The 25,008-nt window shown below is 38.2% G+C and overlaps 1 protein-coding gene across 1 annotated transcript in view; it reads left to right on the top strand.

Annotated features, from left to right (window-relative positions):
* Positions 1 to 25,008, top strand: part of NFATC1 (nuclear factor of activated T-cells 1) — a 205,708-nt gene that overhangs the window by 129,302 nt on the left and 51,398 nt on the right. The window contains exon 9 of the mRNA XM_018553005.1: positions 17,553 to 18,239. Within this exon, the coding sequence (XP_018408507.1) occupies positions 17,553 to 18,239 (687 nt within the window). The remainder of the gene's footprint in view (positions 1 to 17,552; positions 18,240 to 25,008) is intronic.

Below are 25,008 nucleotides of genomic sequence, written 5' to 3'. Positions count from 1 at the left end.
TTTATCTGTTTGATAACTTTTTTTATGTTGTTCCATATTTCTACTGCTTACTAACAGTATATATATATATACATATATAATAAAGTGGTTCAGTGATATTTTTTGGCCTGCCTGATTATAGGAGTGACATTCAGCCTGTGACTAATGTCCTTAAATGTTTGGCAGAGAGGTTTAGAATTGTAATACTATTCTCTGCTGTACAGTCTGTTAAGGTCAGCTAAAAGCTGCCTACAGAAAATTCTTTATCTGCAAGAACACCATATAATTGAGATATATATTTTTTTACATTACACAAATATTTCTCAAATTTGTAGCAACTACTATTTTTAAAAGGTAGTTAAACATCTCTACTTTAAGTTTATTCCATCACCTTCTGACGCTCTTAAAGTGACTTTCCTTAGTTTTAAAAGTTGAACACTGTCATTGTTTGCGAAGCCAATACAAACCTGTCCCACTGCTCATGCCGCTGGACACTTCTTTGTAAAGAAACAATGTTGCAGAAAAGTGTACACTTCTGGGTTTGTCGGATGCTTTGTACCCACTGCAGTTCCTATTGTCAGCCTCCGTTTTCCAAAGTGATAAAGTAATTGGATGGAACCACAGAGCACAGTGGGGGACACTGGCATTTGTCACTATCGGAAGTGTCACATGTGGATGATTCAGTAACATTATCCTTTTACCACAGAGGCGTTTCGTGGCACAGGCAGAGAAACAGGTGAGTATTAGGTGCTTGCTTTTCAAGACATGGCATAGTTTTACTCTTAAAACATCGACAGAGTCACCTTAATTGTCAGTAGGCAGGCTGCTCACAGAAAGCATCATCTCTTTGGCCTTTATTTATGAGACTTTAGAAGCAAAAACACAATATTATAAGGTGTTTGTCTTTTTTAAATCCTAGCAATAAATTAGTATGGACTTCCCCTATATGACTTTTAGGGCTTGATTTCATGAGAGGGCTGTTGGAAAATGTTTAAGCACATGCCAAGTGCACCCCAACATGCTAGATGTTGACTGGAATTTTTAAACTGCGCTTACGAGCAGGATTATATGTTATGAAATATGTTGGAGACATTGAATGGTGTTTCTCTAAAACGGTCAGTAAAAAGGCCAACCAGAAGAGATTATATACTCTACCTGGTACTGAAAATGTGGATCGCTTATCTAATGTGGAGGTGGGATAAATTGTGGGTTCCAGTGATCACCAGTGTCTTTTGGTTTGGTATTAAAACGAAAACTGAATAATCCTACAAAAACAAAGTTTTAGATTTTCATAGGACAAATGTTGATGAAATGGTTGATTTTCTAATAAAATTACATAAAAGGTTGGAATAAAACAGCAGCAGTCAGTAATCAGTGTGCACTATTAAAGTCTCTCATCTAGATTGTCAGGCAAATTGGTAAGACGAAATGGAAGAAAAAAACATGGTCCATTACAGAGGTAAGTAGGATAGTAAAGGAGAAAAGCTCATAAGAAATACAGGGAAACAAAGTGTAGCTGATAGAGAGATGCATTAAAACAGGCAAACGGACAAAAGGAGGCTAAATGTATTGTCAGTGTTGCTAAAGCACGAAAACAGGAGGCAATGGCTAAATCTTTTAAGAAAGGAGACAAAACCTTTTTTAGGTATATCCGTAACGGGAAAGGGTTCAACTGGATCGCAAAAATTAAACTACGTATAACACTTATATTGAGGGAGATCTGAGTGAAGCAAACCATTTAAAAAATGTATTCTTTTCAGTCTTCTCAGAAGTAAATGACAAGAAAAGGTCGGAAGCGTCATATAGGTTCTCGTTGTAAAGGTTCATTTTCAAGGTTTTTAGAAGCAGAGGTAGCAGATGAACTGATGTGCTTAAAGCTCAATAAAGCAATGGGTCTTGATGGTAGACATTATTGAGTTCTAAGAAAACTTTGAGGTGTAGCTGTTGGACGATTAACTGTTCTTTCTAATCAATATCTTCCACCAGGACAATTGCCCCATTACTGGTGGACAGCTAATATTGTACCCATCCACAAGGACGGTAGTAAGGAAGAAGCCAGCAACTACAGGCCAGTGAGGTTAACATCTGTAGTAATGACATTAATTGAATTGTTCCTAAAAAGAAGGATCAGTGATCATTTAAAATTTAAACAACTTTCTGGACCCAATGAAGAATAGCTTTACTGAGAGCAGATCATGCCTGACTAATCTGATTGAATTTTCTTTACTATATCACTAATGTTTTACAAAGCATTTCATACAGTTCCACATAATATCATAAAACATTTTGTACAACCTAGGACTTAACCCATGAGTGGTTCAGTGGATATGCAGTTGGCTAAAGGATAGATATCAGTGTGGTTTTCAACAGGGTGCATTCAGAACAGAGACCAGTCACTAGTGGTGTACCACAAGGCTGTGTTTTACGTTCTGCTATGTTTAAAACTGTTTAAGTGATTTAACAGAAAGTTTTTTGGGCGAGATCTATCTTTTTGATGATGATACAAAGATGCTCAATATAGCTCATATTCCAGGAAGTGCTTGTAAAATGGAACATGATTTGGAGGAAGGCAGTCCTAATTCCACTATATAGATCTTTAGCTAGACCTCATTCAAAATATGTTCAGTTCTGGAGACCTCACTTACAAAAAGATTTTGATAAAATAAAACGAGACCAGCAATAAAACTGGCATAAGTTCTGAGGGTTAAAACATATCATGAGAGATTACAGGAACTTAATATGCACAGTCTTGAGGAAAGGAGGACATGACTGCAACTTCTAAATGCATTAAGGGTGTGACTAAGGTTCATGAGGGCAGTATTTTCAATATGAACCTAAGATCAAAAGCATAAGGACACAACCTCAAACCTACAGAAGGAAACTCAAAAAATAACCTTAGTAAAAGTATTTTATTACTTAAAGTGTAGAGGATGTTTCTGTGTGACTGAAATGGTGCACTGAGCTTAACAATTTAGTACACACTTCTGTGTTTCCAAGTTTTTATTTCACACAGTTCAAAATATCCTATGAGTTCATACCTGCCCAAAGAGAGTGTTGGCAGCTCAGGCCGATTGCAGCCTCCAAAGCACTCCATGTTCTTTGCAAAGAGCGACTGTGTGAATGTAGTGTTGCCATTTTAGAACGTGCTGAGGTACAGAAGTGAATCAGTAGAAGGTTACAGAAAATTTAAAAACAAGTCACTAGTGTGTAATTTATTAAATGTGTTCCTATTCTATATGCTTTAAATAAGGAATGATTTAAATAAAGAGGTACAGATACATATATATCTATATAATAGACAGGAAGCTCATTTGGACTTGGCTTCAAAATTTGTTGTTAAGCATGACCAGGTGATCTTTCAAAATATTTAAATATAGTTTCCATTCTTCAGAGCATGTTTTACCACAGCTCTGATGTACCAACTACAGTGGCTTCATATTATATATTTAAAAACAAACAATATGTAGCTTGCGGTCCATTAGTTGACATTGAATATTTGTATTTGAAAAGTGAAATGTCTTTTTTCTGACATGGCAAGCAATACCAAATACAGATCTTTGTCATCACTTCGCCCACTCAGCTTCCTTCCTGCGACCTAAATTTATCTTCCAGAGTCTTCGGTAACCATGTAAAAACAAGCACTCTTTCATGCTAAGAGCCAGTCAATTGGGTATACAAGGTCTCTTTTCGCCTGTACTCACTGGCCTGTTGCGATGGCTTATATTTCAGTGCTGGGCCACTGGTACTACGTTTAAACACATTCAGTAATCGTTGGTTTACATCAGTTTCATGAAGAACACATAAACTGTAAAATTCATACTTTCCTACTAAATCATGGTAATGGTTGCACATTGTATTTATATATTTCTTTACAGGAGATATATATATAGATATCTATTTAGAGGGCTATTACATGCCAAGTTGGTCCAAATCAGAGGTTATTCAGAACTGCTGGTCCACTCAGTAACTAATCTTTCAGTGAATTTTTGTTTCTGCGTTTTCATATTACATAGGAAATATACAATATAATGCAGTTTGTCACAAGTTTAACAGTTTTGTTTCTATCTAAAGGTTCGCTCTTTTCACATGGATGGTTTCCCATCCCTACTTGTCCATTCAGCCAATACAACAGTCCCAAGGGCACTGCCAGTGATCGCTTCCAGTTCTGGTACTTGGCAGCATGATCCAGCACGGTCTCAGAGCTTGTTCACACCATCTCCAGACCAGAGCATTTTTTTATCTGGACCATAATTGCATATACATTAATTTCAATGGTAAAAATGAGGCTAGTTCACACTTTTGCATTCATTTCCAAAGGTTTTAAGAAAAATACAGCATGTTGCCTTTTTTTTTTTCTGGAATGCATCAAAAAAGGTTGTAGCTTTCCCCTACTCTACTAAAGAAAATATTTTCTATTCATTTTTGTTTTGCTGTTTTGAGAGTTCCATTCAGTCCCTGTCTGATAACATGTTGCAGCAAAAGTCAACAAATGTTGTAATCCTTAACTGCCTTATTCAAAACTAAAAAAAAAAAGTTTTTTTGGGTTGGACAAGCAATTTATCATAGTGATTTTCCAAAATGTGTTGGCAGTTCTCTGATTTTAATGCCTGAAGTGGTTCCTTCAAATAGCATTCCATATTTCAGGTAGTATTTTGAGGGGGCTGATTTTTCATTGTTAGAAAATTGGTAGGGGTGTATTTCCTATAGGCACTGATCAGAATTTGCTTGCTTGCTGCCTAATCTTCTCTTAAAATAGCATCTGGAATCTGGTTGCTATGGACAACACTATTCCTTTCATTCAGTTACTATAAATAAGACCTGTGAAGACGATTGACGCTTTTACTTTGCTTAATGTTTCACACAAAATGCTGGCTGATGAAAATGTTTGCACCTGTTTAGGATATAATCTTTATTTAATGGGCACAATTTTTTCAAAAGCCTTCAGCATGGCCTCACTTTTAATCCCATGATGCATGATTTGTTATACAAACAGCAATAAAGCCTTACGCAGGCTTACCTGACGAAGTACAGCTTAGGAGCTTTTAATGTTTTAAGCTGGTCACAATAAAGAGGCAACACCTGCAGCCATTTGTTTGGCTGTGATTTTGAACTTAAACTTTTGTTTTTCCTTCAGTAACTTTTACATTAACCCAAAACATTGTGCCTGAACTCCTGAGTGGGGAAGCTGTCTGAATAGGTTCTTTATACTTTGACATTTCAGGCCCACACCCTCATTTGTTGGCTGCCCCAGCTTAGTTTGTGGTGACTAACGTTTATACCATTCAGTACATTTTACAAATTAGTTTACGGTCATAGAGGAATACTGCCAGGTTTTATTTTTTTTTAGTCTCAATATAGATGGATATCTGGCTATTTAGTTTAGGGGTTTCTCAGTACACCTCTTATGTACCCTCAGATCATATTTTTTTGTACAGAGAAAGGACAAGTTCTAAATGATATCCCTTGAGCCATAACCACTAACAAAATTGAAAGAAATCAGGTTTGATCTGCAAACTGCAGGTCAGGCAATACATTTTTTCTGAACTACTATGGCTAGCTGGATTTTGTAATTGGTACAGGTTATGTGATAAAACCGCATTTCTAGTTGATAGCTGATAAACCTGTATTCAACAAAGGCTTATTTAACTGTCACCCTGTGTGGCTTTTACTTTGCCAGTTGTTCCCTACCATTCTCTGCAATTCCTGAAATTGCCTGCCTTCAGTGAAATTCCTATTCCTATATTTCAACTATCTGAAAGTTGAAACTTGCATATGGCTAAATATGCTTTCCCTAACTCCAAAGTGGTAGTGAGGTGATTGGTCCCCAATGCACCAAGGAGTTTCGGTTGTGGATCCAAACCAGCATTGCCAAGAAAAGAACAGGCACCTTTGGGTACCTGTAATGCAGCATGGGAATTGATTAAATAAACTCAAAGCAACTTTGCTTATTTTAACTGGTTTGAATTGCCATCTTGATGGTGTTCCATCATATTTAAATGGAGAAAGCACTGACTTAATACTTTAAAGGTGCTGGATTTTTCAAATGCATGTCCAGAATAAACGGTGTGGAAGAAATGCATATTGGCTAATAAGGCCAAATTTGGTGAAGCCTGAATTGTCTTACTAGCCATCTAAGCCATAGTCGGGTCTGGTGGACCAATGTTCACACGTACTATATAGCCAACTAATATAAATGCCAGCTACAGGCATCAAGTGAAGTGAATTGGCAAACCACAACATAGGGTTCAATTTAAGCTCAGCAGGCCATGATTAGGTACCTATCTTTAAAGAGAAAAAATGATATTCATACTTTAGTCCTTATGAGGACATTATTCTCTAGATAACTCACCCATGGTTCTGTCAGGGAAAAACTGGGCATCTTAGTCTCCCTATCTACCTCTGTAATGATTGGACCCACAGTACTTCTCCTCAATGTACCCTACCCAAGAGAGCTGCTTAAATATTAGCAGAACAGAGGGATATAAGTCTCTATTTTAGAGACCATACTGGTCTGCTTAACAGGATTCCCATACAGAATGCCACATGTACATTCTTCCATATTAGTCTGCTTAAAGTAATATTAAAGTAAATTTGTTGGGGGCATATATCTATTGCTATTAAGCATTAGATATATGCCCCAATATATATTTAAAAAAAGTTGGCTAATAACTAACTTACCTGTGCCCGCGCCACTCGCTCCCAGCTGCAGAAGTCCCATCTCCTGAACGCTTGAAAGGGGAAAGTGTGGACGGGCACATGCGCAATCCAGATCACATGAGGGGAGAGAAGGAGAGCAGCACTGAAGCTGAATTGACGGAGCTGGCAGCGCACGCGCTGGGCCGTGGCACGCGAGGAGTCTGCATTTTTAATGTCGCTTTAACAGGATGCATCAATCTTCCCATACAGAATAGCACATGTACCTTCTCTCGGATGGCAACTTCATACTTCTCTAAATTCACAAACGACGATGTCCCCATGCATGGCTATATCTCCTTTTTTTCCAGCTCTTCCAGGCTCAGCCACTATTTGCTGTCTCTTAAAGTGACACTGAACTCAGGAGTTAAATTTTAAAAATGCATTAAAGTATCGTAACAATTGATAAAAATGTACCTTATTTGTGTATCACTCGGCTGTAGATCCTCAAATCATCTCTGAATTAACGCTGACACTGTTCTTACTTCTGGAGGGCGGCTACTTTTGTTCTCCATGGTCCCTGTGTGTGTGTTGTAAAGTAGCCACTGGTCCAAACTCACTCCAGTGACTACAATCTCATGTTTAGTTTACTAATTTGTATTGTAGTCCATCATGAGAGCGAGCTTGAAGCGGTGGCTACTTTACAACACACACACAGGGACCATGGGGACAAAAGTGGCCACCCTCCAAAAGGAAGGACAGTGTCGGCACCAATTTAGAGATTTTAGAGATTATTTGAGGATCTACAGCTGAGTGCTATACAAATAAGGTATATTTTTGTTAATAGTTAAGGTACTTAAATATATTTTTAACATTTAATTCCTGAGTTTAGTGTCACTTTAAGACTCAGCCATTATATGCTGTCTCTTAAGACGACTCATCATCGCTTTGCTTGTGAAGTTATGTGCTATGTTGTGGATATTAGGCTGTGTGTTTTCTGGAGTTTATAACCAATTTTGTAGAATATTAGAACTACTGAACACCGAAATTAAAGAACTAGATGTAACCACTGCAAACCCTGTTCTTATACCACTACATACATACATGTCTAAATTAATGTATCCAATTCTGTTTTAACAATATTATTTTGTCATTGTATATATTGCATCTTTCAATGTATATATGGTTCCTATAATTTACTGCTACAAATATGTGCACATAACACATATAGCAGACTTTAAATCAATACATGGTCTCTTTTGAGAACATATTATTAATCAAGACTGACAGAAATTGAGACACCTGATATGATGATGTCTCCATTTTGACTTGTAATTAAATAAAAATCTGAAATCCTATAGCAGGATGTAGATGTGGTTTTCAAAATCTTGAGATAAACTGGTTTAGGCCAGGTAATCCATACTGTTTTATGTAGTGTAAGTGTTCTACTTAAAATTAGGACATTAAATGGGTCATACCTGTAGAATCACATGTCTGCAACCGATAAGAACAAGAGCCTATGGGTGGAAACAATGAACAATGTGAATTTTGTTCTTTTTTGAACTCTGGTCCTCTTTACCACAGAAAAAAAATTGTTGTCATTGATTAGTAAAAACCTGTAGAAAATGAACAGGATATCTGCATTTTCCATGATTTACAGCTGAGGTGATTATTCTTTACGCCAGCTGAGTACATAGTGGTTTTATGCACTTTACCTTACAATACATTTGGTTTCTTAAGTAATTTATTTTTTTAACTGTAGCATAACTAAAAATATTTATGCAGCTGATCTTTTAACATTAGATAGAGGAATATACAGTATACTGTGTATTCACTTTTCATTCTAGCTATTGTTATTTTTTGACATTTATTTGTTTCCTTCAACTAAATAGAACGTTTAAACCTATATCATAATTTGAATTAGCCTAACTGACAGACTGCACTACTTAGCTAACCATGTTACTGTGAGTGGATGTGGTTAGGCCCAGATGGTATATAATGTAGTTCTGCTAATTTGTGAACACACAAACTGTATTGTAGAGTTACAACAATAGATCTGTTCATTGCATTGCATGGTTGTTTGTTTAGATCAATAGAGCCGCCTTCCAGCTCCAGCCTTCACATGCAATTTTTAATAGTCCTTTTTCATTGCACACTCCTATTGGGGATGCTCAGAAAATACTTGCTTTAATAAAATAAATATGAATTAAATAGTGCTAAAACAACATATGTTTGTATGTCAGTGTTTGACTAGAGGTTTATAAGTGCTTACACATTTAGCTGTTTCCTTTCTCCTACTTCCCCCTTTACTATGACATCATAATATATAATCACAAGTGATTCCAGGAAATTTACTTGACCGAACAATTCACAAATTACTGTTTATTTTGAATCCATTCTTCCATGTTGGCCAGACATTCAGCTACACAGCATCTATTTTGTAACAGCTCTGCACATTTGGACTTTCACCTTGTATTCGGTAGTTTACTTTTTTTTTTACCCCTGTGCATGGAGCACCAACACAGTTAACTAACTGCAACATAGAGAAGGAAAACTGTTCTGTAGGAAGGAAGTTCCTTGGATTAGGTGTCCCTTGTACAGAGCTCTTTAAAGATGCTGTAGTTCTGAAACACCTCTTGCCATGGCCTCTGTGGTAACAAGACATATCTGTAAAGAGGCCCTTATGGTTGCATTGCGCATCCATGGTATGGCCCTCTGGCAACATGACCCATCTTGTATAACGGCAGTAGTATGGCCCTATGTTAACATGGCCCCACTGGTAATGCCACCTCCCTCTATATTGTTGCCTCTAGTAACATGGTTTCTCTGGTAACCAATCTTCTCTGGCACTAATCTTTGGTATGAAACAACCTTCTGATTGTGTTTCTTGTTTTGCTTGGCATCATAATGAAGCTATCATTTAGGAAGAGTGCTTGAAGTTCCAGAAATTATAAATAAGCAAGCCTCACAGAAATATTGCTATATGGCCTCTGTTGTTCTAAGTGCAGTGTAAAATGTAATGCAACTATCATAATCTATGTAAAACAGTAAGTTTCACTTCAGTATACCAATTTATTCACTGATGGTGAGACTTGCTTCCTCTTCATCCAACTATTTATCTACTAAAGCATTCAGTAGCGATGGTAGCATCTGTAGAGTTGGCAGCAGTAGTCTTTCAGTTTGCAGTGAAATATCACTGGTTTGCATGTATTCCATTCCTTTCTAAAAAATGGCATTCAAAGGAACATAGTTTGTATCGTAACTGGAACATTTTTTGTTGGATCTTATTTATTACATTAAAATGTAATATTTCTAGTGATTATGCGTGCTTAGTTACTCTTGTAAGTTTTCCTGAAAGTAGTCTTAATCCGGTGTAAAAAAAAAAAAGCGTTAAAAGAGAAATCCCCTGATCCACCCGGTTCTCTGAGCTGACACCCGGAGGTGCTGGGATTCTTTCCTCTTCGTCCTGATCTCTCCTGTTCTGAACCTGCTTCACCTCTCCTTTTACGTCCCCTTTCCCTGGTATTTCTCTGTTTTCTTTCACCATTCTGTGTCTATTCTTCTATTTTATTATCCTAATACTGATTTATTGATTTACAATATCTGAGGCTTACCCTCCCTTGACTGTTGCGATCTTGTGGACTTTAAAGGTCACCACAATGGGAGGTGATTGCTAATACTGTCCCCGGCGAAGGGGGCTCCATATTTTTCGTGTTATTCTTTAAGTCTGTTTAAGCCATGCTTGTAGACCTATGGAGCTCTCCCATGTGGATCTCTTCTGATGGTTCATTACGATTTCTAATTTTGTACCGTGTGCTCATGTTACTTGTTTTGCTGATATACCATTAAAAACATTTGGATTTGAAAAACCCTATATACTAACTTTTAAAGATCTCTCTATGATCGGCTTGGGGTTGCAAGAGGGAAGACTGCCAACGTGGCAGCCACTACCTTTCTTTGCTCCACAGCTGTGAAACTATAACAAAAATGTGCAGAGAATAGATCATAACTGTACTCTATGCTCTCTTCCTCTACACCCCATCAGAAAGGCTATTCTTCACCATAAGCCCAGTTGAATTGAATTCATGAATATGGACTGCCATTTGGAGCAGGAAAGTAAAGCTGGTCATACACCTATAGATTTTCTATGGCCAGATGTGTAACAGATTCCTCCATCTACCCTAAACTGTGTGGATGGAGCAATCTCCCACTGGGCAAAGCTTCAGAATCTTGCTAGTCGGCTCCACTGGCTTTCAAAATACCTGAACAATGCCTGCATCCAATCAGATTGTTCAGGTATTTTGACAGCCAGTGGGGCCGACTAGCAAGATACTGAAGCTTAGCCCAGTGGGAGACTCCCCCATCCACACAGTTTAGCGTGCATGAAGGAATCTGTTGCACTTATGGCCAGCTTAAAATACCTTGGCTACCAATGACCCTGAGCTCGCTGCTCTTGATTGCAAATGCCTCTTTGAGAACCTGTCTTTGTCTCCATTATTTAGTTAGCACCTGCTTAGTGTGCGGAGAATATAGATCTACTACGTTTAGTCACTTAGACTGTAGGAGCCCTTTTTCCAGTACACTTTGTGAACCATGCTACATCTTGTCTCATGAATCATCTTGAAATATATGATATTCTCCACCAAAAATTATATTAATATTTTCAGCCCACCTTACCGGGCCTACTTCTTATTTCAGCCCAGCTAAGGTGACTTTTTTAATACCTACCGAGAACACACAAAAGCCTGTGGAGTGGATGTCAAATGGCAGTTGTATGAACAGCTTAATTAAGATAAAAATAATACTTCTGTATGCAGGATTTAACCTTAAATCTAGAAACATATCTACCACCCAGAAAAGCCCATTAGGAGCTGTGCTCTTTAATGTTAGGTCTATAAACATCAAAACAGCTAATATATATATGGCATAGTTGAATTTTGAGATGTAGCTTGTATAAATACAACATGACTTGATAAAAATCTGGGTCCCATTTTAGTTGCTGCACCAACCATGCAGCCATGCTGTGAAAGACAGGGTTGCAAGGAAGGAAAATAGTTATCTGCCTAAATTTGTTTTGAAGATCCATCCAAAACCTTTGGGAATTTCAACAATTGGATATTGGGTGCTTTGAAATCATTATACCTCCTTCTAAGCAAATCTAATTAAAATATAAAACCAGTTATAGATGATCATTGCCAACTCCAGTATTTTATTGCCTCGTAAATGAATTCTGAATAGGATGTACTTTCTACATAGGATTCCCAGAAAAAGATCTATGCTGCCTACAGAAGGTAAAGTGTGCAACAACAGCAATAATAACTAACCGCCTTGTACATTCTCCCATATCACCATTTCTTCAGCATGTCCACTGTTTCCCCTAAAAACAGTGAATTTTTTTCAAGACTGGCTTACAGGCTGTTAAATTCATATAATGCTTAGGTTCCAACCACTTGAAAGATCTTTGCAGTCACATGCCTATGACAGTCAGCAAGCATACAAAAATGTGCAGTCCCAGAATCACACTTAAAACATTTACAACCAGAGCATTCTGATGTGATGCTTCTCCACTCTGTAGCTAACTATCCAGTTCAATCCAGGCTTCATTGTCTATGGCTGTGTATAAACTATGCTAATGAATTAATCCAAATGGCATTTAAGGGATAATAAATGTGCTCTTTCCTTTCATACAAAGCCCATACTTAAAACTAGAATATCTGCCAGCATGCATAGACTGTAATTTTGGTTCTGCTCAAGGGTAATTTTTAAAAAGTTTTACATTTTGTGCTATTGTGTACTACCCCCACATATTATTTGCTCCATTGCTTCTCTAAATTCTGTATTTTACAAACAATTAAACTATGGTATGTTGATCTGATATATTTGTGTGTTAGAAATCTGTAAATGGATAAATATTCTGTAAAGTGAGTCGATGAAATGAGCAACTTTAAAAATACTGTTCTTTTTTTACTTGTTTCTTTACACTTACACCTTGTACCCAATGGGAAGTAGATCTTTTTTCATGAGAGACAGTGGCACAGGGCCATTAATTTATGTTTATAGAATGGTATATTTTAAACTCTGCATGCACACATACAACATTCATTTTTTAAAAGTCACAAGTTTTGCAGGTATGTCATGAAGCCTAGAAGATATGTTGTCCGCACACCATTCTACTTCAGAATGTCATCTTTATTCGTATTACTTTAGCATGACATGTTTGCAATGTTTCGGAGCCTTACAGGACCCCTTTGTCAGGCAAAGTGTCCCCTCGGTGTATGCGATGATCTCGGTATCGATGTTCCTCAAATCTGCTGTTGTCTTGTCCTTATCGGCAGTTTTCTCTTGTAAGTTCAGTTTCAGAGCAGTGATTTCCCTATTCACCTGGCAAAGGTGTGCTTTGATTTCTTCTATCACAATTAACATGTAATTAAGGGAGTTTTGTGTGGAGACCTCGCATCACTTATCACAAAATTCACATTTGTGTCTCCTAATTGTTGGTTGATTCTTGATGCAGAATCCTCTCGGTATTTTGCGGACTCTGTAATACTCTGAAAGAGTTTGTGTAATTCCAGATTTGTGTGTTTCTTTTTACGTCTTTTGATCTCTTTTAGTAGATCAGTGACAGTCCCGGTACCAAATGCTTTGGTTGTATCAGATGGGAATAGAATCGCTTCAATCTCTTCAGTGTTTTAGATGCTTCCTGTTGCTTGTGGAGTTTGTGAACTGGGTATATTATCATTCCCTTAGTTATCTATGTGTTTGTCAGCTTCACTGTTCGTCTGTAATCTGATGCACACTGGAAATAAATGCCTGTTAGGTTGGGGAGTTGTAGTTTCCACAGGGGTGCTGATCAAGGGTCTTGCAACAACATATGTCTTTGTAATATCCCCTTCGCACACCGTACCGTTATATCCCGGAATCCGACGGGTGCTAGAACAACTGGTGGATGGCGCCACAGGATACAATCCAGAAGATATGTTGTCCGCACACCATTCTGCTTCAGAATGTCATCTTTATTCGTATTCCTTTAGCATGACATGCGAATGCAACGTTTTCCGGAGCCTCACAGGACCCCTGCGTCAGGCAAATTGCCCACTGACACCTCGCCTGACGAAGGGGTCCTGTGAGGCTCCGGAAAACATTGCATTCACATGTCATGCTAAAATAATATGAATAAAGATGACATTCTGAAGCAGAATGGTGTGCGGACAACATATCTTCTAGATTGTATGCTGTGGCGCCATCTACCAGTTTTTCCAGCACCCGTCGGATTCAGTGGTATAACGCTACGGTGTGCGAAGGGGATATTACAATGTCTTGAAGCCTAGCTCCTTTAAAGTAGATGTAAACCCTAATTGAATAACAGTTTTCTAAAGCACCCTTAATAAAAGCTGCAGATTTAAAAATATTGCAAATGACTTGCGTTATAACTTATATGAATCTTTAGTGATTGGGTTTACCTATATTTCAAGAATTGTGCGGTGGTAGACCTGAATGAAATGTCTTCCCACATGTCATGTCTTTCTGTCACTAGAAACTCTGCATACTGCAAGTCCAGGTGGCAAGGCCCAACATTTTCATGAGATATTATACCCTTTACCCAGTCACATTTAAATGTTCACAACATTTTGTAAATTGACCCCAATGTAGATGGCCATGAACCTTGACCTAGTAACACAGACAGATTTCTGGTTCATTAGATTTTTTGAAGCCTGCTCATTACAATAAATTGTAACTTTGCTGCTGGACTGTGTTCTAATCTCTGCATAATGTACAATAAGAGGTCTGCATTACCATTCAGCTGATTGACTAAGAACACAGACATGTTCATGTGTGACATAAGAAGGTCACTAGAGAAATGTCTTTCTTTAACCATGAAAGTTGAGTACAGACTCAGTCAACACTGCCTCACAACTCTGACATTTCGCATTAGTCTGACCTTCCTGTAACATATATTTCAGACTTATAATTACAGCCATGGAAACAGTGAGGGAAGAAATGTAACAACTACTGACATCCACCCTTACTCTCAATAGAAATGCATCTAGTTTAGCATTTTTTGCAGTCTGAACATGAAACTATTTTGCACATCTCAACGTATGCTTTTGTGATTTACTGTGCATATGGATAAGGCTTAAATCTGAAGCACCTATTCTCAGCCAGGGGTGCCTTCTGGATTCTTCAAAGGTGCCATGACATTTTCACACAGCGTCATGCATTTCCATGGTACAGGTGGGCCAACCACCAGAACCATGGAAATGCATGGGCGGGATCTATTACTATATAGAATAAGGGTTAGACCTAGTTCATTCTGTAATTTGCACTTGTTAACACTTGATCAGACGCATCCTTCTCTGCAGTACAATTTGTGTGAAGATACTTGTGATATGGCTGTTACTCGGGTTTACCTGTACTGGAGAGAGAGTAGTAAGCCAACATTTTACTGAGGGAAATCGGGCAGAACACAAAATGAATAATTCTAACATTATTATAAATCACAGTACTATGAGGATATAAATAGTTTAGACTTCACTTGGGCTTTAACTAGCCAGTTTACAACGCATGCAGACAGCGTTGTTTTCTTTTTAGTGCATTTATATATATATGGTGGGCCCTCCCTGCCCCCAGCCTCCCTGCCAGTCTTATACTCACCTGTCCCAGTGAGTTATCACTTACTAAACTGCACTGCTGCTTGTGAAAAGTTTCCCCGAAAGGTGCAGTTACACTTTAAAAACAAAAAGTGTATGCACATGTTGTACTTGGTAGACATACCCATTACGAGTTTATGTCATCAACATCTTAACCATAGATCAAAAAAGCTTAATCTTTTTTAGGGTATCTTAGACCTAATAGTAGCTGTAAACATAATGACCATCATGAGATCAGTCCAGATCACTAGAAGATTTAACGTGGTATGTTATCTGTTTTGTATTGATCAGCTTAGGATTTAACTTGCTGTCCCTTTTAACAGAAAAAAGTTCTGCTTTATTCATTTTGACATTTAGCTGAGTATGCCAAAATGGATAGGAGCAAATACTCTGTGGCTTTTGTAAGATTTCCAAAGTGGGACACAAATTCCGTTCTAGCCTATGACAGCTTGGAGCTACCGGTAGTTAATATTTTGAATGACTTGCCAAAGACAAATAAAAAAAGTGTTCATATTCGTATTGAAATTGGTATGCCAGGTTTTATTATTATTATTTGGGGGTTTTTTTAACATAAATAAGGCTTACAGCTAAATACATTTTAGTAGCTTTACCAGGGTGTGATCTATTTTATATGTCACTATCTTGTCTTAGCAGTAGGTTGTGAAATTGCAGAGATGCAGTTTATGCTGAGATTAATGGCATGAGTTACTTCTTTGTTATGCAGCATAGCAGATGACTGGAGATTCACAAGTTTTAGTTTTTTTAATTTAATTGGTGAAGATAGTCAACAGTTCTGTGGATAAATATACTAATAAAGGACTTTTACACTGCATGCGGAAACTGACTCTCTGGCAGTCTGTTCATAAGCAATTGCTACACCATTTGCTCACTGGTGTTTATGCTATTTTCCTGGAATAAAGCTGGTAAGATGGTCAGATGTCTTTCTGCCAACAAAAGACTAGAAGACTTCTGCCTTTATATCCTTTGTAACTACAGTATCTACCACTATTTCTTTTGCAACATGCCCTAAGCAGTGAAGGGTGCATGGATAGTTCAGTGTTGAAAAGAGAGAAGTACTGCTTAATTGCACAGATAATTATGGGAAGACTGTGTGAGCAACCATGAAGACTTGCACTGACTTGAAGCACTCATTATTGCCCTTAGAGTGGCCCAAAAAGGCACAACCCTCACCCTGGGGCTGCAGGATTGGCTCATTTATTACCTTAATCTGCAGACACACTGTGACTATTAGAACTGGATACCAGAACAGTTTAAAAACAGTACAATCTGCAGTCAGCTGCTTTGCAAAACCAAGCTCAAACTACTGCAAATTACTTACAGGCCACTGATAAAAAGGTGTTTTTATTATAGCCTAGCAGTGGACCTTAGTAACAAAGGTCCTCAAACTCCATAGCTAGAAAGCAGAAAAACTGCTATTGGAGAAAGTGAACTAAGCAGGTACATAATATAGGGATCATCTTTGAAATATAGGTGAAAGAGTTTTTCTTACACCTTTGGCTATGTGATATATTACGGTATTTTTTTGCTTGATCACATCTCTAACAAGCAGATGTGTCTGTGTTGCATTTCTGCATTGCTGCTAAATTGCAATTACTTTCAAAGTAGTATGAGATTCAGGCCTTGCATTTATACAGCCAGGTAGGTATGTTTGGGAGTATAATCTGGTTTTAAAGTAGAGTAGACTAAAAGTACTTTGAGGTCGGCAGATTAGTCTTCTGCAACTGGAAAAGAGTTAATCTGAACACATGCAGCAGTACAAGACACTTACATAATCCGTTTAGTTGCCATTGACATCATAAACCACAACTACTTTTGCTTGTGTTTGTCTTACTTGATTCATTTGAATCTGTTTAGTCTGACAATGATTTTACCAAACACATAGGCATTTATCAAACTGTTCATCGGTAGCAGCAGCAAAGGCAAGAATACATCCAAGTAAGATTTTTTGCTTTGATTATTACAAATCCATGGAGCCCTTGGGTCCAAAGCTTCTTCAGCAACATGGCTATTTGCAAATAGACTTTTATAGCACATTAGTACTGGAGGAGATTCCAAAGAAAATAGTTCTTTTGAATATTAGAACCAGCTGTGACTTTCTTATGCTGATGACTCATACTTTTTTTTTTTATTGGGTGGGAGATTGAGGCAAAAGACACACAGAGTCTTATTCAAGACGTTGTTTGTTTTGCAAGGGGTATCCTAGCCACAAGCCAACTTGATCTTACCGAAATGCAACTCATGTTTATTTAATTTTTTCTTCTCTCCTAACAGTTCCAATTATAAAAACAGAGCCCACTGATGACTATGAGTCAGCTCAAACTTGTGGCCCAGTGAACCAGGGATTAACGCAACTCTCAAAGCCATACTACAGCCAACAGATTTTGATGCCATCTGATCCTGGTTCGTGCCTTGTGTCTGGCTTCACATCTTGTCAACAAAGAAACACTGTGATGACATCTTCCAATTCAAGCCACAAGCTCCATGACCTATCATCTTCACCGTACAACAAATGCATCTCGAATACTGGCCACTCCCAGCTAGGACTTCAGCAGCCCACTGGAGGCGTTCCCACCATACAGGAAGTGCCACGGTCTATAGTTGTGCACCCAAGTTCACCCGATCAGTCATCCCACATCATGCTGCAGCCGCAGGTGAGTCTCCATCAGAGCAGTAGCTGTCCCCTTGGTTATCAACAAACAGTCTATCCCAACAGTCCCTCTTCTCCAGTTCCGTCTATTACCCAAGAGCCATCCTATTTGCAGCCCTGCAGTCCAACTAATTCATCAGTAATGGGCCAACCGCAGCACCAACAGCAGAAGGTTCAGAGAAATGAATCTCCAACCACTCAACCTCTGTCACTGCCAGAGTTGCATGAGGACAGTAATCATAATTTGGCCCCTATTCCTGTAACCATCAAGTGTGAGCCTGAGGAATTGGATCAGTTGTACTTGGATGATGGTAAGTGTTCTACAGCTGTTGAGGCATTCATTCCGCTATATTGCTGTATCAGTAAGTTCTTTATTAACCAGATGCTTTCAGGAGCCATCATAAATTAACAGCACTAAGAACTGGTGCAGAAATATGTCCATTTAAAATTAATAAATATAAAAAAGGGAATTGAAAAGGTTCCTAATGTAGCATTTCTCATACTGTGTATTTTAAGCATTAAGTGCCTTTCGTAACCACAGAGGTAGCTTAACCATCACTTTCTACACAAAAGTAATTGCAACCATATGCTCTTAGCTCATGCAGGTGATTTGATAAGTCTGAGTGGAAGTACAATAAAATGTCTAGCAATGCACCGTCTAGCTGTACACTGCAAATCCCTCTAGCAGTAAATACATGTCACGTCAATGTGACTTGACTGCATTAGCCACTGTATTTTACAGATTGTGTAATATAGCAATAGTGAAACTTTCATTATATTGTTAATTGAAAAAAATACCTTTCTTTTTTATGGAATATATTAAAATGCATGGTTATGATTATTTTACATTTATATATAAGGTAACAGAAAATATGAATCTATTGAGATGGTAATATCCACATATAGGGGGAATTTATCAAAACTGGAGCAGATTTCGATGGAAACCAATCAGTTTCTGTCTTTTATTTTCAAAGCTTAACTGAACAAACTGAAGAGAGAAGCTGATTGGTTGTTGTGGCACCTGCTCCACATTCTGTCTGCTCCAGTTTTGATATATTCCCCCCATGGTATTTTTTTTTAGGATAAAGAAGATTCAAACTTTGCATTTGAATTCTTGGGGAGGTGTGCTTCTGTTCATATTTTCTCAGCAGTCCATTTTTAAAGACATATTATAGCCTGACCAAGTATATAAAGTTTTGTGGCTGCAAATCCAGATTACTCCTTCAGCACACTCCATCTTTTACTGGGGAAATGACAAGGTGCAGGTGAGTGGAGCCTCTATGTATTAGTTTGTTGGAAGAAGTTATTCAATTCTCAAATACCAGACTCCTGTTGGATGACTTCTTCTGAACTACATTATACATGTGTACCACTGATTTGATTAGGAAGCAGTAGTACTCTAAACATGAGGAAAATCAGACCGGACCATGTTGAAATCTGAAACCAAAGGTATGCTATATATGTTAAGTGCCATAAGGTATTTGAGAAAATTATAGTGCTTCATGTCTCATTTGATATATTTTTCCGAAGATTAGTATAGATCAATAAGATAAGATTTGCAGCTAAGGCATCATAGGAAAGATGATTGTTACCTCATCCTTCTAGTTTTGGTAGGATTGGGTACTGTGGGAGCAGATATCTCAGACAAATAGAATATATTAGGTAGATTGATGTTTCGTCCTCAGGACAAGAACGGCACACGGCTGTGTGCATGGACTTGCGTGTTTGTGTTACATAACCCTTTGAAAGGAAGATCTTGCACTGGTCAAACCATACTTTCACATTTCTCCAATGTGTGTCTTTTTTGGTCAACTTTAGGTCCTCAGAAATAAATACTTTAGAATATCACTATAATATCAACCCTCTGTTCTCTGTCATCTGACATATTACTCAAAATACATACAAATATTTACATTGTATTTATGGTAATGATGTCTGTTGCTATAGCTTTCCTGTGTGCATCATAGTAGTTGCTGTTACAGAGTTGTATGGCTGCATAAAAGGAAAATGAAAAATGTAGATCTGCCACTGAACAAGTTGTCAGGCTTTGGCTCCCAACGATTTATTGGGATATTTTGAAAGGTTAATCTGAAATGTGATTATGTGACCTCACTGAGTTGTGATTTAGCACTCACCACAGTGTATCCCAAAGAACCTCGACCCTTTGAGTTACTATGATACATGAGCTCTCGATTTTGAATGGGATCATAGTTTACAATTGACTTGCCTGCTTTAACTAATTGGTGTCAAGCAACATCTGAATCTGATTGTCTTTCAGTAATATATATATATTACAAAAGTTCACTGTGTCTTTTGTAAGAATTTTCCATACACACTAAACCTTCACCATTCAAATGGAATTAGGTAAAACAAAAAGATGGTGAGGACCTGGGAGTGAGTAAAAAGAGCACCTTTTTATTATGCAGACAAAATAAATTATCTTATTGCTACAGCTGCAAAGTTCAATAAAAGTGTCAGACTTTTTAATTCTTTAGTTCAGTTTGGGATATAATCCCTCAAATCTTACTAATGAATTTTGCTAATTGAAAACAGCTTCAGTGATTACATCTATGAATAAATTACAATGTAGTCTAGCGGCCTGTGGCTTTTCAAGCTGGCATACATACGTTTCAAAATGGCAGATAAGAGTACATAGTGTGATCCAGTTTATGATACAAGGCTACAGCTGCCATTTACAGCCATTGTTTTGACATCTGTCGCTTTATTGTTATCTTAAAGGAGAATTATGGGGGGAGTGAAATACAGTCATCGCCATAATTAGAGCTGACATGTGACACTGCAGCTGTCACACGTCGGCTCTATAGATCAAGAAATGAGCGATTACATACCGCTGATCACTCAGTTCATGATCTACTCTCTGCAGAGAGCAGTAAACTGTCACTCAACGCTCCCTGCAGGGATCCCTTCTCAAAATTGTCACGATCTTTCCCGACAGCGTAGCTCTGAGCAGTCGGCATATAGCATGCAATAGCCCAATATTTGCTGAGTTTTGGGTTCACAGAATGATGTTAAAGGAGAACTATGAGGTGAGTGCTTTTCACTCACCTCATAGTTCTAGCCGACCTGTGACAATGAGACTGTCACAGGTCGGCTCAGTAGATCGGAAGGGGAGTGAACACATACTGGCGTTAGTTCACCTCTCGATCCTGTCACAGCTCTCTGCCGTGACAGGGGAGGGGCTGGATTCCCCCCGCTCCGATCGCCAGCTCTGACTGGCGGATCGGACGGGGGAGGGGGCGGGTACAGCTGGCTCTGCCTCTAGATAGGCAGAGCCAGCTGTCACTCACGCAGCTGGGCGGATCCAGACATAATTGTGGCGCCTCAGTATATCGCGAGCTGTAGCTCGCGGTATACTGAGCTTAGGGTGACGGGAGGACGCTAGTTTGTGTCCTCCCGTTACCCTAAGGAGAACTATGGGGAAAAGCCTTAACCCCATAGTTCTCCTTTAATAAATGTCCTCCATTGACCCTAAAGAGAACTATAGCCAAAAAAGGTTAGACCATAGTTCTCTTTTAAAGTGGAACTAGACCCACCAATTTAATGTCTCCCAAAACAGTGTCTTTCAAGGCATGCCACTGTCAAGGTTGCCAGCATGCATATTTCCGCACTCTACCGAACTTTCAATCCCTCACATAGCTGGTGTCATAGCTGATCACATGTGCAGCACCATGGCAACTGCAATCCAAATAGAGGCTTAGATGGTGCATTCCTTGGCTGTAAAGGATACGTGGGTGTAGTTTAATTTTAGGGGGTTTAAATCTGATGCAGACCTGAGGCCTCCACAGAAAACAACTACCCTAATTTTTCAATATGTCTTCATATATATTGTCAACTTGTCCATTGTTTAGGGTGGGTATGTCTTTGTTGATGGCAACATTAAGATTTAATATAAGGTTAACTCCCCTATTAAAAAAGTGTACTAACATATATCATGGCCACACAAGCTTTTCGATAATTTAAAGTGTATGGATTTTATATTTTGGATAAAGCAGGGAAGGGTTAAAACCCCTCTTTTGTATTTTCTGCTGTCAGTGCCCCTTCACTTCCTGTCCCAGAACCACAATGGGAAGTGAGAGTTAAACTCTTAATCTCTACAACGTGAAGGGAATTCCCCTCTTAGACATCTGTTGCCAGAACAGGTATCCCCATTCATAGATTCCCCTCATCTCTTGTTGTAGTGACAACTCTAACATTTTGGATTTCCCATAACTTTCTGTCCCGGTGACAAAAGCACCAGAACTAATAGATAAGGTAAATCTTTAAAAAAAAACCATAAGGAAGTTCTAATACTTCCCTAGCTTGTTTAAAACTTAAAAAAATTTCCATACAGTGTATGGCTATACACACACTGTGATGTTATTACTACACTATAACTTCCAAATATGTTTTTTTTTTAATTGTATGTGAATACAGCTGCGTTAAAAGGGCTCTTTTTAAAGCCATTTCCTGCCCATGTGATTGGCTCACTGCTCTTCCCTGTTGTTCTCTTATAACAACACTGGGATTGATCATATGACATGAGCTAGGCAGCCCCTTCAACTCAACACACAGAAAAGAGGACGTAAATGGAATGACATGCGATTTTCAACCGCGGACAGCAGAAGAGTCTTCAATAACATTTCCTAAAATGCTTGCAATGTATATAACTCATATGAAGAGGATTGTGTTCCCCAACAGAAGTGTAGTTCTATTTTAAATCTGTTTCCACCTGTCAGTTTCAAGTGTGGACATTAAAGTATATCTAAAGCCCAAACCTTTTTTTTTTTTTTATAAAGAGTAACCCCTGTTAGTGTTGTAATGCCATTTGTGTGCCACTGGGGAGATTTACCTTCTCCATGTCTTGGAGACTTGGCAATATGTGAAGGATATCTCAAAAGTGAGAGAAATGCACTAGATTATCTGCAGATTTTCTATGGTCAGATGGAAAAAGTGCAACAGATTCCTCTAGCTACGTTAACCTGTGTGGATGGAGAAATCTCCCACTTAACTAAGCTTCAGTATCTTGCTAGTCGGCCCCTCTGGCTCTCAAAATACCTGAACAATGCCTGCATCCAGTAAGATTGTTCAGGTATTTTGAGAGCCAGCAGGGCCGACTAGCAAGATACTGAAGCTTGGCCAGCGGGAGATTGCTCCATCCACACAGTTTAGTGTAGATGGAGGAATCTGTTGCACTTTTTCCATCCATAGAAGATCTGCAGATAATCTACAGTTGCATGGCCAGCTTACGACAATTGTCACCGAAACAAGTGTCCCAATTGGAAGACTTCCCCTCTGTTCTTCTAATGACAACTCAGACTTTTGGATCCTTCCTTACTTTTGGTTCCGGTGACCGTGTCAGCCCAGACAAATTGAGAGAGTGAGGCTCCCCAGTGGGGAACAGGCAGAAATAAAAACCTGATAGGGGTTCTAACCTCTCACCACTCTATCCAAAGCTAAAATACACTTTTATCTGAATGGCTGCTATTATGCATAACAGACAGAAGCAGCTCTCCTTTTACACAGTTTAATACATTAAAATAACCTAATATATATAAACTGCAAGAAAGAACTGTCTGCATTTCCTATAGCAAGCAAAAAATAATCTGGTTGGCTGTTATATGCAAGGTAACATCATGCCGTTTCAGACATGAAACTAAAAGGTTTCTGCACTGAAAGTGCAATTACAAAAAACATTAGCCAAATGGATACTGGGAAAAGACAACTGGCTGATAAGCTGAACTGCAAATTTTTAGCAAATCTATTATAAGTGTCAAAGTTGGCATTAGGTGGCCTCAAAATTCAACTCAACTGATAATATATGTAATCTAACTTTATTGTGTTAATATACAACAGTGTAATGTTTGTTTTTCATTTCAATATAACTTATATAACTATACTTTTAAGGAAAAGAACCAAATCTGAGCAACACCTTTACTGTTGGTAATTAAAGAAGAGCTGTAAAATAAACCAGCGGTCTTTATAATTTATTCCTTTTTAGGGAAACAAGACTATATTGTTCTCTAGCATCCCAAAGTCATAATGCTTTGGTACAAGCCAGTCTTTGCTTTTCCCTAATGCTTTACAATGTTCCAGCAGCTTGAAGGAAGTTGAACAGTGTCTGCATGTACACAGTAGCTTATGTTTCATGTACTCTTGGGATTTTCCAGTCATGAGAATGTGTTGTATGTTGAGGCTGTACAGGCTAAAACATGTGTTTTGTAGCTGGTTGACTGTTTTCATATGATCTGAGCTCTATGCAATTGTTATAAATGAATATGGAAATATGAAAGAAACTGGTTGCCAGGTGAATGATGACAGTCATACGTTGAATAAGGATGGAATGTTAAGTACACCTGGTTTTGTGTATTTCATTAAAAGGGGGTCACAGAAAATTCACAGCAAAAGATAATGTAGTTATTGTACCCGCAATGTAAATGCATATACAGGTATAGTTTGTCTTATGGATTTATGGGCATCTATAGAAATACTGGATGCACAGGTAGACAAATAAAGGAAACCTCAATTTCAAGAAGTTTAGAGAACGGCAACAAAATTAAAAAGGTGGTTGGATGGCCTGAGTTATGAAAATCGACTACAGAAATTAAACTTGTTCTCCTCAGAGAAGAGGTGCATAAAAGGGGGCATGACTGCAATCTACAGATTGCAATAGGGACTGCAGTATAGAGAATACACGGTTTAAACGGAAAACTCTAAAGATGACACAAGGTCACAACATAAAGTGGGACGAGATACAGTTTGCGAAAGGATTTTTTTTTTTTTTACTTTCAGAGCAGTTAGATGTATCATCTGAAAGCATTAATAACTTCAAAAAACACTTAGATGAGTTTCTCAGTTTAGAAAATATACAGGGATATGGGAGTTGTTAGCGACATGTACACACAACTACACGTATATAGGTTGAACTGGATGGACCTGTGTCTTTATTGAACCTTACCAACTATGTAACTATATAATAAGTAGGGACATCTTTTGGCTTCAGAACGTCTTCATTTCTGTACTTTTGTATAGAGGGATTTTGCACGAATCTTCAATAAGAAAAGCACTTTGATGGATGAAGGG

The sequence above is a fragment of the Nanorana parkeri genome, unplaced genomic scaffold (genome assembly GCF_000935625.1).
Source record: "Nanorana parkeri isolate BGI_ZX_2015 unplaced genomic scaffold, ASM93562v1 scaffold105, whole genome shotgun sequence".
NCBI classification, from domain to species: Eukaryota; Metazoa; Chordata; class Amphibia; order Anura; family Dicroglossidae; genus Nanorana; species Nanorana parkeri.
The sequence above is the reverse complement of the archived record's forward strand: the minus strand, read 5'-3'. Positions and strand labels throughout refer to the sequence as shown.